At 39.0% G+C, this 15705-nt stretch overlaps 1 protein-coding gene across 1 annotated transcript in view; it reads left to right on the forward strand.

Moving 5' to 3' along the window:
* wbp4 (WW domain binding protein 4) overlaps positions 1-15705 on the forward strand; it is a 74725-nt gene that overhangs the window by 32147 nt on the left and 26873 nt on the right. Inside the window, exon 5 of the mRNA XM_072260849.1 lies at positions 6467-6613. Within this exon, the coding sequence (XP_072116950.1) occupies positions 6467-6613 (147 nt within the window). The remainder of the gene's footprint in view (positions 1-6466; positions 6614-15705) is intronic.

Here is a 15705-nt window from a genome sequence, read left to right on the forward strand (position 1 = left end):
TACATAAAGTAATGGATACAGCCCAGTCCATCATGGGTAAAGCTCTTCCAGTCATTAAGTACATCTACATGAAACGTTGTCATGGAAAAACATCATCACAGACCCTCTTTTCTCGCCTCTGCCATCAGGAAGAAGGTACAGGAGCCTGAGGACTCAACCAGCAGGTTCAGGAACAGTTACTACCCTTCAACCATCAGGTTCTTGAACCAAAGGGCATAACTTCACTCAACTTTACTTGCCCTATCATTGAAATGTTTCAATAACCAATAGAGTCACTTTCCAGATCTCTTAATCTCATGCTCTCAATATTTATTGTTTATTATTATTGTGTATTATTTTTGTATTTAAGTTTGTCTTTTGCACTGGTTGAATGCCCACATTGGTGTGGCCTTTCATTGATTCTATTATGGTGGTTATTTGATTATGGATTGATTGAGTATGCCCATATGAATCTCTGGGTGGTATATGGTGCCATGTATGTTCTTTATTAATAAATTTACTGTGAACTTTGAGTCAATAACTGGAAGACACTTAATTTAATAGGTAAGGGATGTGAGGAGAAAAGTTATTCACCAAAGGGAGGAGTGGATATTGAACCTGTGTGTAGTATATTTAGGGCTTAAAAAAATCATCACTGTTTAAAAGTACAGGAAAGTTTCTTTGAGCATTTTTTTTTTCATTTTTGCCAGATCTAAGTCTGTACTCATTGGTGGTGGGTGGAGACTTTAGTTGTTGCTTAGATCCAGCTTTAGATCGTTCATCTTCTAAACTAATGATACCAAATAAATCAGCTGTGTTTATTAAATCTTTTTTGATGAAATTTGGTATTGTTGATGCTTGGTGTTTTTTTTCATCCAGTAGACAAGGAATATTCGTTTTTCTCTCATGTCCATCATACATATTCCAGGATTGATTTTTTTTATTGGATAGCCAAATGATTCCATCAGTTCGATCCTGTGAATATAAAGAGATTGCTGTTTCAGATCACGCTCCTGTGCTCCTATCTTTAAATCTCCCTGGCCGCCTTTAAACAAATAGGTTTTGGCGATTTAGTTTAACTTCGTTATCTGATAAAGATTTTTTAAAGTTTATGGAGAGACAACTTTTTTTGAAGTGAATACGTTAGAGGAGACTTCTAGTCTTATCAGATGGGATGCCTTTAAGGCATCTATTGGAGGACAAATTATTCCTTATACTGCAAGTATTAAGAAAAAAGCTAATAAAGAGAGAATTGATTTAACTAATCAGCTGAAGCAATTAGACCAAGAGTGTGCCTTGGCTCCAGAACCTGCCTTATATAAAAGGCGTGTTGAAACTAAAACTAAATATTATCTCCCTTTAACTTATCCAATTGAAACCCAACTCCTAAAAGATAAAAGTCAATTTTATATTCAAGGAGATAAAACAGGTAAGTTATTGGCTGATCAAATTAAAACATTTATAGCTAAATAGCAGATTAAAGAAATATGCAAAGCTAATGGTGATAGGACCACTGATTATTTAGAAATAAATGATACTTTTAGAGAATTTTATTCTAAACTCTATAGTTCTGAATCTTCAAAGGATAACACTGTAATGAACAATTTTTTAGACCAACTAAGCATTCCTACAATTTCTGCAGACAACAGAAAGTTGTTGGAACAACCTATTTCTTTTGAGGAAATTGTTGAGGCTATGCGCTCATTACATTTGAGGAAGCTCTGGGTCCAGATGGATTTTCTGGAGAATTTTAAGATCTTTTCCTCACTGCTTATACCTCATTTATATTCAGTTTTTTTGGATTCATTCAAGTCGGGCAGACTCCCTCAATCTTTTTACGAGGCTTCCATTTTGCTTATCCTTAAAAAGAATAAGGATCCAACTGATCCTTATTTTTTTTCTAGACCAATTTATTTACTTAATGTTGATACTAAGATCCTATCTAAAGTTTTGGCCCATAGGATTGAAAATATTTTACCACCATTAATTTCTGATAACCAAACTGGATTTATCAAAAATTGATATTTTCATTTTAATATTTTTTAGTTATTAAATTTTATTTATTCTCCTTCTAACACGATATCAGAATGTGTGGTGTCCCTAGATGCTGAGGAAGCTTTCGGCAGAGTTGAATGGAATTATTTATTTAAAACTTTAGAAAAATTCAATTTTGGACCCATTTTCATTCAATGGATTAAATTACTTTTGTTACTGTCCTGTTTTAGCCAGTTCTCAGGTTATAAATTAAACCTACATAAAAGTGAGCTTTTTCCTTTGAATAATCTGATACCAACAAATTCTAACCTTCCTTTTAAAATTGTAAGAAACCAATTTACCTACTTAGGTGTAACAATTACTAAAAACTATAAGTGTCTATTTAAAGAAAATTTTCTTACCCTATTGAACCACGTAAAAAGCATACTATCAAATTGGTCGCCTCTTTCGCTATTGCTGATTGGCTGAATTAACTATTAAAATGAATATATTACCTAAATTTATATATCTTTTTCAGGCATTGCCTGTTTTTATTCCTAAATTTTTCTTTGATTCTCTTGACTCTATTATATCTTGTATATGGAAGAATAAGTGTTCTAGATTAAATAAAATTCATCTTCAGAAAGATAAAAAGAATGGAGGATTAGCCTTACCAAACTTTAGATTTTATTATTGGGCAGTTAATATAAGAAATCTTACATTTTGGTTATATTACATTAATCGTGACGATTGCCTGGTGTGGGTTTTTTTTCAAAGCTAACTCTGTTAATAAATTCTCTATTATTTCTCTTCTTGGATCCTCACTTCCTTTGTCTCTGAGTAAGTTAACTGATAATCTGGTAGTTAAACACACTATGAGAATTTGGTTACAATTCCGAAAATACTTTGGCTTATTGAGATTTTCTCTTTCAAGTCCCATTTTTTCTAATTTTTTAAACCCTCTATGAATGATGTGGCTTTTAAAGAATGGGATAGATTAGGTATTAAATGCTTTCAGGACTTGTTTGTAGAGGGAAGTCTCTTTTCGTTTGAACAACTGTCAACTAAATATAGTTTACCCAAAACTCATTTTTTTCGATACCTACAAATGAGAGATTTTTTTACAGTCTCAAATAAGTACATTTCCTAAAAGTCCTGATAAGAATCTACTAGATGTAATTTTTAATTTGAAACCTTTTTTTAATGGATCCATATCTAATATTTATAATATGCTGTTGGGAATGAGAAGTGTTCCATTAGATAAAATTAAAAATCTTTGGGAACAAGATTTATAGACTTCAGTTTCTGAGGAAACTTGGAATCAAATTTTTAAATTGGTTAACACTTCATTGTTATGTGCCCGCCACTCTCTCCTACAATTTAAAGTGGTCCATAGGGCCCATATGACCAAGGATAAGTTGTCTCGTTTTTATTTAGATATATCTCCCTATTGTGATAAATGTAATAATGGAGAAGCTTCACTCATTCATATATTTTGGACATGCCCGAGTCTTGGAAAATATTGGAAAGAAGTATTTCAAACTTTCTCGATACTTTTCAAAGTAAACTTTAAGCCTAATCCTTTGACCGCTTTATTTGGTATTGTTGGAGGAAAGGATATTAATTTGGAGTCATCTGACTTGCACATTTTGGCTTTCATTTCTGTTATGGCCAGAAGGACACTCTTGCTTAAATACAAAGATGTGGCTCCTCCTATTCACGCTCAATGGTTACGTGATGTGATGTGATGTTTAAATTTAGAGAAGATTCGATGTTCAATCTCTGAATCTAGCCAAGACTTTCAAACATTGTGGGGACCTTTTTTGAATTCTTTTCAAAACCTTTGATTTGCTGTTAAAGCACAGATGATGACTAATGATTTTTTTTCTTTACTAATCAGCTTTGGTCTTGGTAGTGGGTTAGATTTTTTTATATACGTTTGTAATAAAATTACTATATTTCAATGTTACGAATTAATCTGTATGAATATAGGGTAAGGAGTCTTTATATGCGATTTAGTATGTATTGATATTTTTTTCTTGTACTCTGTATTTTTAGATGTAAAATTAATAATAAAAATATTGGAAAAGAAAAGTACAGGAAAGAGCATGACTCAAGACGCAAGAGCTAAAAAGTAGAATTGGCTTTCCATCATACAGACTGTGCAAAAGTCTTAGGCACCCTAGATTTTTAATATAAATTTTGTTTTGGATGTTTATTTTTGTTTTCTGCATTGGTCTGTCAGTAGAAAAGTACAAATTTTAGATTTCCAAACATTCATTTTCCCCAAAAAATTAGTGTTACAGAAAAATGTTTGTATTTTGTTAAAGAAGATAACATAAGTAATAAACCACTTTTCAAATTAAAACTTGATTACTTTGCAGGTATATAGCCCAGTGCATGATTAAACAAAGAGAACAAACAGATGCTAATGATCAATGACATAATCAGTTGAATGAACTAAACTGATTAACTGAAAGTGAAATGGGTGTAGAAGGAATCAAATTTAATGAAGGACAACCAATGTAAAAGTTGAGGGTTTGGCAGATGTGACAGTTTATAACCTTCAACTCATCAAATCTTTAAGACCTTGGCAGGAGTGAGTATAGCAACAAGACACAAGGTGGTCATCCTGCATCAGTACTCCCCTCTACAGTCAGAAGTTGTCTTCATGGTAGAGTTGCTGTCAAAAAGCCAATTCTGCAAGGTGTAAATAAAGCCAAGTGACTCACCTATTCACAAAAACAAATGGACTAGGGTGCTGAATAATGGTAACAAATGCTCAGGACTGATGAGTCAAATTTAAAGTTTTTCCCTCAAACAGGAGGTTAGTTTGTCCACAGAAGGGCTGGAGAGTTTTACATAGATTATTGTCTGTCGCCAGCAATGAAGTACGGTGGAGGTTCCCTGCAAGTTTGGGGCTGCATTTTTGGAGTTGGTGATCTAGTCAGAATTAATGGAGTCCTCAATGCTGAGAAATGCAAGAGAATCTAATCCATCACGCAATACCATCAGGAAGACTTCATTCTGCAGCAGGTCTGTGACTCAGAACACATGGCCAAAATCATAAAGAACTATCTTCAGTGAAAAGTAGAACAAGGAGTTCTGCAACAGATGTCATGGCCTTCACAGAGCCCTGATCTCAACTCATTGAGGCTGTCTGGAAATACTGGAGAAACAAGCAAGCAAGCAAGACAGCTGAAGTCTGCAGAAGAACTGTTGCAAGTTTTCCACGATGCTTGTAACAACCTAGCAGCTGACTTTTTCTTATAAAACTGCACAACAGTGTACCTATGAGAATTGATGCCGTTTTAAAGGCAAAGTCACAACAAATATTGATTTGATTTAGTTTTTTACTGTTTGCTACTCTTCATTGAAAAGTTTTTGTAATTCATTTCATTATTTTTGAAAGCATCTTTGTTTTACAGAATTTTGTTTTACATGTGCCTAAGGCTTCTGCACAGTACTGTAGGTGAAACTCTGTATTCTGTTCAACACACAGAAAGTGCTGGAGGAGCTCAGCAGGCCTGGTAGCGTCTATGGAAAAAAAGTACAGTCGACATTTTGGGCTGAAACCCTTTGGCAAGACTGGAGGAAAAAAAGCTGAGGAGTAGATTTAAAAGGTGGGGGGGAGGGGGAAGAGAAACACCAGGTGATAGATGAAACCTGGAGGGGGAGGGATAAAGTAAAGAGCTGACAAGTTGATTGGTGAAAGAGACAGCCATGGAAGAAAGAAAAGGGGGGAGGAGCACCGGAGGGAGTTGGCAGAGGGGATTGGAAATGGAGAAGGAGGGGGGTGGTTGGGGTCATTACTGGAAGTTTGAGAAATTGATGTTCATGCCATTAGGTTGGAGGCTACCCAAACAGAATACAAGGAATTGCTTGTCCAACCTAAGTGTGTTTTCAGGCTTCTTTTCTTCAGTCCTACCAAAGAGTTGTGGCCTGAAGCGTCGACTGTACTTTTTTACAAAGATGTTGCCTGGCCCGCTGAGTTCCTCCAGCATTTTCAGTGTGTTACTCGAATTTTCAACATCTGTGGATTTTCTCTTCTCTGCATTCTATTCGTTGTTTTAATTCCAATGAAGGTTAATTCCTGTCACCACTTAGAGCATGAACACTTGTTAATATATTATTTCTGTGTGGGATTTGATGGTTGGTATGACGGTGTTTTGAAAGTATTTTTAATGGTATTCCCATATGTTTTCCCCAACCTGAATCCCACATGTGAGAGAATTTCTGTGAAGAAGAAAGCACCAGAATTTAAATCTGGAGTTGGGTCTTGGAGATAAATTGACTACCTATTTGGTTCAAAGACAGAAACTGAGAATCCTGTGTGAAGGTATCTTCTACACTGAAAAATAAGTGTCAACTGGTCAGGGTTTCAATTATAATAAAAAGATTAATTTAAATTAACACCATTCAAAAAAACTGGTGAGTATAAAATGTGAAATATTTTAAAGCATTCTGTTTCTTTAAGTTCTGTAAACAAGTCACAAATATATTGTCTTATTAGCTTCATCATCATCAAGCACGACTGAAAAAAAACCAGCAGAAACAGCTTCTGACACACAACGTGGTACAAAGCAAAGTAAAGCTAATGTTTGGGTGGAAGGTGTCTCACCTGAAGGATATACCTATTACTACAACACTGGAACAGGAGGTAAGAATTGGAGTGATTTAAATTAAATCAATTTAATAAACTTGTAGAAAAATATAGCTGTTGAATGCTAGTAATTTATTCCCTATCTGTGGCAAAAATGGTAATTTTGCTTCTGAGCTACAGGCTTTTAAGTTGAGAAATCTTTTGTAGCACAATAACCTAAAGGTAACACAAATAAAAGCTGAACACAAAATTCTGCAGTTTCAGGAAATTCAGAGCAGTGCACACACAATGCTGGAGGAACTCAGCAGGTTAGGCAGCATCTATGGAGAGAAATAAAGAGTGGGCGTTTCAGGGCAAGACCCTTCATCAGGATGGGAAAGGAAGGGGAAGGAAGCTAGAATAAGGTGGGAGGGGAAGGAGTACAAGCTGGTAGGTGATAGGTGAAACCAGGTGAAGGGGGACGTTGTTAAAAGGTAAAGGTCTAAAGGAATCTGATAGAGGACAGTGGACCTTAGGAGAAAGGGAATGAGGAGGGGCTCTAGGGGGTTGTGATGGGTGGGTGGAGAAGAGCAGGGTTAAGAAGGGAGCAAGAATGGTGAATGGAAAAAGAGGTTTGGGGCTGGGCGGGGGGAGGAGTGAGAAATTACCAGAGGTTAGAGAAACTGATGTCCATGCCATCAGATTGGAGGCTACTCAAACAGAATGAGGTGCTGCTCCTCCAACCTGAGTGTGACCTAATTGTGGCAGTAGAGGAGCCATGGACCAGCATGTTGGAATGGGAATGGAAAGTTGAATTAAATTGGTTGGCCACTGGGAAATCCTGGCTTTTGTGGCAGATGGATTGAAAGCGCTCAGCGAAGCGGTGTCTCAATCTACATTGGCTCCCTCTGATGTAGAAGAGACCACACTGGGAGTACCTGAAAGAATGTATGATTACAACAGACTTGAAAGTGCAGTTTTGCCTCAACTGGAAAGACTGGGGCCCTGAATGGTGGTGAAAGAAGAGATATAGGGGCAGGTGTAGCTTGCAGGGATGTATCAAGAGGTGAATCAGTGGAGAGGGATGAGTGGACAAGGGAATCAACTGGAGAGCGACCTCTGCGGAAAGCGGAATGTAGGGGTTGTGGTGGGTGGGGGGAAAGATGTGCTTAGTGGCAGGATTCTGTTGTAGATGGCAGAAGTTATGGAGAATGTGGTAGATACGGAGACTCATGAGGTGGTAAATACTTCCACTTTCATAATCTACCTTAAAACTCATATTTTAAAAAACACTTTATGCTTCCTGCAAAGCAGAATTGATACTCAAACTTGGAAGCTGCTCCTACAGCATTACTGTGCATAAAACAGAAAATGCAGGAAATACTCAGCAATTCAGGCAGTAGCTGTGGAAAGAGAAGCAGAGCTGATCTTTCAGGCTGATGACGTCTGATCATAATGGTCCCTGAAGAGTCTGCAAACTCTTTCTTCTTTCTCCATCCATAGATCTGCCTGACTTGCTGAGTGTTTTCAACAATTTCTACATTTTCTTCAGATTTCTAATATCTGCATGTTTTAAATCTACAACTGTTCTGTAATGGAATCCAAAATAAATGCTTGATTTAATGCTTGAGAAATAACTTTTGGCTTGCTGATCTCCAGTATATAAATGATCATGGTAGATATCTACCAGTGTTTATTCATTCTACTTTGTATTGTTTTATCTCCATTTGGCTCTTCTTGAGCACTTTTGACTTGTCCCATCTCTACTCTTTTCCTCTCATCTAGCTGCTAGTTTTAGAGTAGCTGTGAATGCACCAGTAGACTAGATGTCGTCGCTGGGGCTTTGGCATTATATTTTCTGGAGATGACCTGTATTCCTTTAGTGCTTTTATGTTGCATTAAATTTTATGGATTAATTTGTCATCAGCCTCTCTAAATGGCATAACCCCTCATTGTGCATCTCTTCCAACAGAGATGTCTGTTTTGCTCTTAATAAAACAGTGATGTTTTATTCTCCATTTTGCACTCTTCTGAATCATTTTCTTGATCTTCACATTTTTATGTTTGATGCATTTTCTTTGATTTGAGGAAGAATCTTTGTGTGTCTCATAAGGATTGTTAGCAGCAAAGGTCTCATAATTTCTTAGACCATGTACACACTTGAGCATTCTTCACTTCATTATCAAAGTGTTTGTGAAACTTTAAAAGTCACAGTTTCTATCCAAAAATGCACTTTTCTTACCCACCACTCTGCAACTCTTAAAGTCTTAGTCTGTCAAGTCCATAATACTTTATAAGAGAAATTTTTTCTTTATCCCTCAAGCAGATTAATGGAAAGCTGGTTCTTCAATAGCTTACATTCCGTTTGATTAATCACTATTTTATCTTTTGCTAGGGTCATTACTTGCTTTGCTTTACTCCTTTCCATTTCCTAAAAGATGCAGCCTCCATATGTTGTATTTGGATTCCATCATCTCCTATTCCCAGCACCTATTTTTTCCCCCTGGCTCCCAACTTCAGTCTATGGTATTGTAAGACTGGTTAAAAATCTCCTCACTGAACTTTACTTGATCTCATCTCTTTACCTCCATATTTGAAGTTGCCTTGTGAAGACATTCCTTTCTCGAACTAAAGTTGTTTAACCTGAGTAGCTCATAGAGTTGCATTTTAATTAAAAAGAAAGTTATTGTGTATCAAATTATATTTAAGTATTATGTAGCTTGAGAGGAAAGGTGTTGTATTTGGGTTATTAAGCATCTGCTTATCTGAACTGTGCTCTCCCATTGCGTAGTACAGGTTGGAGGAAAATTATTCAAAGTACACATCTGTAGCATATGTCAAACATTTATTGGAGCTTGTGTTCAGATAAATATTTGAAATACAAAATTTGTTGATATAGAGGGTTGTTTTAATGTTAACTGCCACAGTACCCTCCTAAAATTGTTACTGGACTGCACTCAGGAGGCTGGAAGTAACTATGATACTGTTCTGTCTAAAAACTGTGCAAGGCTTCCAGGTATCTGTTGTCAAGGCTAACCTCTTACTTCAGGGCACCAATTGAAATGTTCTCTTCAGCTAGATTTTAGGAGCATTTTTTTTTGTGGTTCCTTTGGCTATCCAGGCACCAGGCTACATCTGTGAGTATGGCAATAAACCTTCGAACTTGGGATCTTATTTCTCCCAACTTGGTTCTCACATGGAGTGTGTGGAAAATTTGATATTTGCCCAGTTTGCTCAACTTCCATCTATTATTGGGAACACCTGAAGGCAATCAAGGACTTTGGAAAACATGAATTAGTAAATGTCAGCGTGGATTTGATGTAGACAATTTGACTTTAACTACTTTAAAATCTTCGAAGTTGCAAGATTGTTAAAGATAGAATAGTCAAATTTGTGTGAATATATTTACAAAAGCCACACTTGAAGTATCATAAAATGGCCATGGCAAAATTGAGCTCTAAGTAATTAATGGTGTATTGCTTGCATAGAAGTGCAAATGGATAAAGGACAGAAGCAGGAGGTGGTCACGATATGTTTCCACAGGCTGGTGAAGAGTATACAGTATCAGAGCACCACTTTTCGGTATAGATTAATGGCTGGGTCATTATTTCAGTTTCTGCTGAGAATGCAAACCTTACAATTGAAGATAAAGAGTTTGGTCACAGACTTTGGTTAGAAATAATAAAACCAGTTATATATAGAGTATTAAATGCTGGCTTTGGCAATAGATTCTGTATCCTGTGAGTGAGTCTCAAAACAGCAGTTCTGTACAATGACTAAAGAAAATGAATTTGCTAGCTGAAAATGATTAAAGGGAGATCTGACAGGCATTTGAATGAAATCTTGGTTTACTATATGGGGATGACTCCATGGAGATTCTAGCACTGGAGTGCTATAGGTAACGGTTGGCGATCTGCCTGTGGTCAGGATGTTTGGGTCTTGTGAAGTTATAGAGAAGTTCTGAAAATTACTGATGTTGAGAAATGGTGGCAATTCCATGCCATACTGCTAGTTGAAACCCAAAACAATCCAAGCTATTGAATCTTAATCAACTCCATTCCTTTCAACACTCACGACATGCTGGAGGAACTCAGCAGGTCGGGCAGCATCCGTAGAAAAGATCGGTCGACATTTTGGGCCGGAACCCTTCGTCAGGACTGTAGGGGGAAGGGGCAGAGGCCCTATAAGGAAGGTGGGGGAAGGGTAGGAAGGAGAAGGCTGGTAGGTTCCAGGTGAAAAACCAGTAAGGGGAAAGGTAAAGGGGTGGGGGAGGGGAGGCAGGGAGGTGATAGGCAGGAAAGGTGAAGAAAGAGTAGAGGAAGACACAATGGGTAGTAGAAGGAGGGGGAACCAAGAGGGAGGTGATAGGGAGCTGGGGGAGGGGGCAGAGTGACATAGGGATTAGGGGAAGGGAGGGGGAGGGAATTACCGGAAGTTGGAGAATTCAATGTTCATACCAAGGGGCTGGAGACTACCTAGATGGTATATGAGGTGTTGCTCCTTCAACCTGAGTTTAGCCTCATCATGGCAGTAGAGGAGGCCATGTATGGACATATCTGAATGGGAGTGGGAAGCAGAGTTGAAGCGGGTGGTTACTGGGAGATCCTGTCCACGACTCCCTGGCCCACACGTCCCTCCCCACGGATCTCCCACATGGCACTTATCCCTGTAAGCGCAAGTGCTACACCTGTCCCTACACCTCCTCACTTGCCACCATTCAGGGCCCCAAACAGTACTTCCGAGTGAAGCAACACTTCACTTGTGAGTCTGTTGGGGTCATTTATTGTATCTGGTGCTCCCGGTGCAGCCTCCCCTACATACGTGAAACCCGACGCAGATTGGGGGAACGCTTCGTCGAGCACCTCCACTCCGTCCGCACAACAGACAGGATCTCCCAGTTGCCATCCACTTCAACTCTGCTTCACATTCCCATTCAGATATGTCCATACATGGCCTCCTCTACTGCCATGATGAGGCTAAACTCAGGTTGGAGGAGCAACACCTCATATACCATCTAGGTAGTCTCCAGCCCCTTGGTATGAACATAGAATTCTCTAACTTCCGGTAATTCCCTCCCCTCCCTTCCCCTGTCCCTATGTCACTCTGCCCCCTCCCCCAGCTGCCTACCACCTCCCTCTTGGTTCCCCCTCCTTCTACTACCCATTGTGTTTTCCCCTATTCTTTCTTCACCTTTCCTGCCTATCACCTCCCTGCCTCCCCTCCCCCACCCCTTTATCTTTCCCCTTACTGGTTTTTCACCTGGAACCTACCAGCCTTCTCCTTCCCACCCTCCCCCCACCTTCTTTATAGAGCCTCTGTCCCTTCCCTCGACAGTCCTGACGAAGGGTTCCGGCCCAAAACGTCAAGCGATCTTTTCCATGGATGCTGCCCGACCTGCTGAGTTCCTCCAGCGTGTTGTGAGTGTTGCTTTGACCCCAGCATCTGCAGATTATTTTATGTTTACCGTTCCTTTCAATGAGCCAGTGAAAATTTTGTACCTGATTCTGCATTCTTATTGCATCAGAATATCTTAACCTCCCTTGACAGCTTCAGAAGGAGCAATGTATTATACAAGATATTTCTGTGGTCTCTATTTGCTTATCTTTTAAACTACTTGCCTTTAATTTGGTTGAGGAGAGCCAAATCACCAGTTTGGTTCGCCTTAGCTAAAAGTTCTTTGTACTTAGACAAATATTTAAATCAGCCTTCAGCATCTGCCTTGATGCACTGTGTTTTGAATTGATCCATATGAACAGTATGCAAGGCAAGCTATTACAGTACTTGATAATAATTCCAATTCCATCTTTAGCTGATCGGTGTCAAACATTGTGTTAATTATCCAGTCTGTGTAGACTTTGATATTTTATTTCTGGTATCTGGAGCTTAGAATTCTGGAATTGGTCAAAAATATTATGCCAGAATTTAATGCACTAGTGTTGTACTAAGCCAGTTCATGTTTTGGTAGATCTTGTGGTATCTGACAGTAGTTCAGATGAGCTTTGCAAAAATTTAGAAAAATGCTAATTGGAGTTTTTTTTACTCAAGCTGTTTGGAAATGACGCTAAATAGTACCTCCTTCCTCATAGTTAGATACTTTGTATGTTCATTATTCCAGCTTTTAGAAATTCTTGAAGTTTTCTGTTCAAGAAAGTTATTAGTGAGAGGCCTAGCTCTTTGAATTATAAACAACTAATTCTTATTGTAGATTGCTTGTACTTGACTTACCATTCTAATGAAGTTCATCAGATTGATTTCTTCATAACATTAATCAAATATGTATGGTCGAAGGAGCCTTTTCTCCCCATTTTATCTGCCACCACAAATCAGAGTTGTTGTGTATATCTTAGTTACTTGTAGAAGCAAGTGTTCTTCATAGCTTTGAGGCAATGTATTTCCCATTATATAATAAGTGAAGCCAAATTAAATGGTTCCAGCATCCTATAAGGTAAACATTCTGTAGGAAAGGTTGCTTAAGTTAGAGTTAAAGGTCATTCTATTCACAATATTCACTAATTTATAACATTCACTACTGCCTAGTATGCAAAACAAATCGAAGCTATTGAATCTTAATCAACTCCGTTCCTTTCAATGCGCCTGTGAAAATTTTGTACCTAATTCTGCATTCTTATTGCATCAGAATATCTTAACCTCCCTTGACAGCTTCAGAAGGAGCAATGTATTATAAAAGATATTTCTGCTTAGAGCAACTATGAAGGTTCTCCATCTCTGTCGGTCCACCCAGTCTTGGTCTTGATGGTGTTCAGGGTTTCCTTCATCAAGCCAGTAGCTTCCTCTCTGTTTCACGACTGTCAGCCATGCAAGTCCCGGGTGGAGACTCAAGGGTACCGTTGTACATACAGTACTGTACAGAAGTCTTAGGCGCATATACAGTTGCAAGAAAAAGTTTGTGAACCCTTTGCAATTACCCTTAGCGAAAGGACAACACAGGGACAAGATCCTGACACGCTCTTCATCAACAACACATGCGGCTCATGGCAAGGTCTGTACACCATTGCAGACTTCAAAGCTAAATGCAGTGGTGTTTCCAATATCACTGCCTCTCTTCCAGATAAACGGAATCTTTTTTAAGCATAGTTTGATATTGTCAACACAGCCCCCGAGGAGAGCCACCTAAGTGACCTGCACCTTGATCATCTCTGAGGCTGAAGTACCCAGTTGTTTCCAATGAGTAGACAGTCACAAGGCTGCGGGACCGGACGGCACAACTGGCAAGTGTGTTTATGCACATTTTTAATCTCTCCCTCTCCCAGTGTAGAGTGCCCTCTTACTTCAAAATATCCACCTTTGCCCCTGTACCTAAAAAGACCAAGGTACCCTGTCTGAATGACTAGTGTCCTGTCGCACTCACCTCAATAATAAGCAAATGCTTTGAGAGGCTGGTCAAGGACTACATCTGCAGCTTGCTACCAACCACACTGGACCCCCTACAATTTGCCTACCGATACAACCGATCGACAAATGACACAATAGCCACAGCTCTACACACCGTCCTTACACATCTGGAGAAGGATGCTTATGTGAGAATGCTGTTCTTGAACTATAACTCCCTCCAGGCTCAACAAGAAGTTCAGAGACCTTGGCCTTCACCCTGCCTTGTGCATCAGGATTCAGGACTTCCTGTCAGGTCACCGGCAGGTGTTAAGAGTGGGCTCCCTCATTTCTGTCCCCCAACCCTCAACACAGATGCCCCTCAGGGCTGTCCTAAGCCCCCTTTACTCTTTGTATATGCGTGACTGTGTCGCCACCCACAGGTCCAATCTGCTAATTGAATTTGCTGACAATACTGCATTGATTGGCCTAATCTCAAATAATAATGAGGCAACCTATGGAGAAGAAGTCATCACCCTGACACAGTGTTATCAAGAAAACAACCTCTCCCTCAATGTCACAAGAACGAAGGAGCTAGTTGTGGACTACAGGAGGAATGGAGACAGGCTGACCCCTATTGACATCAATGGATCTGGGGTTGAGAGGGTGAACAGCTTTAAGTTCCTCGGCGTACACATCACCGAGGATCTCATGTGGTCTGTACATACCGACTGGGTAGTGAAAAAAGCACAACAGCACCTCTTTCACCTTAGATGGTTGAGGAAGTTTGGTATGGGCCCCCAAATCCTAAGAACTTTCTACAGGGGCACATTTGAGAGCATCCTGACTGGCTGCATCACTGCCTGGTATGGGAATTGTACTTCCCCCAATTGCAGGATTCTGCAGAGAGTGGTGCCGACAGCCCAGCGTATCTGTAGATATGAACTTCCCACTATTCAGGACATTTACAAAGACAGGTGTGTAAAAAGGGCCTGAAGGATGACCTCATTGGAGACCCAAACCACCCCAACCACAAACTTTTCCAGCTACTACCATCCGGGAAATGGTACAGTAGCATTAAAGCCAGGACTAACAGGTTCTGGGACAGCTTCTTCCACTAGGCCTTCAGACTGATTAATTCATGCTGATACAATTGTAGTTCTATGCTATATTGACTGTCCTGTTGTGCAAATTATTTATTACAAATTACTATAAATTGCACATTGCACAGATGGAGACATAATGTAAGGATTTTTACTCGTCATGTATGTGAAGAATGTAAGTAATAAAGTCAATTCAATACCTGTTTTTTTTTGCATTAATTACTCATAAAATGCCTGATCATCTAAGCCACAATAATGGACAAAGACAGTATGCCTAGGCTAATAACAATTATACTACTTCTCGTCAGTACTAAGTACACCATTTAAACAATCTCAGTCTAGGTTAGAAAAAGTATGTGAATCTCTGGGATATACCTTCTACAAAAGCCATTTATAGTCAGGTGTTCAAATCAATGAGATGAGATTAGAAGTGTGGGTTGTAGAAGTGCCCTGCCCTATAAATAAAAAAAAAGGCACACAGTCAGATTACTGACAGAGCCTGCTCCATTCAAGAAAGATCTGTTTATCTGCACTATGCCTTGATCAAAACAACTTTCAGATGACCTGAGAAGAAAAATTGTAAAGATGCATGAAGTTGGAAAAGGCTACAAAAGCATTTCTAAATACCTGTGTTCATCAGTCCACAGTAAGAGAAATTGTCTACAAATGGAGGAAATTCAGTACTGTTGCTATTCTTCCTAGGAGTGGGCATCCTTCACATCAAGAGCACAACGTGCA

This window comes from Mobula birostris, chromosome 6 (genome assembly GCF_030028105.1).
Source record: "Mobula birostris isolate sMobBir1 chromosome 6, sMobBir1.hap1, whole genome shotgun sequence".
In the NCBI taxonomy this organism is placed as follows: Eukaryota; Metazoa; Chordata; class Chondrichthyes; order Myliobatiformes; family Myliobatidae; genus Mobula; species Mobula birostris.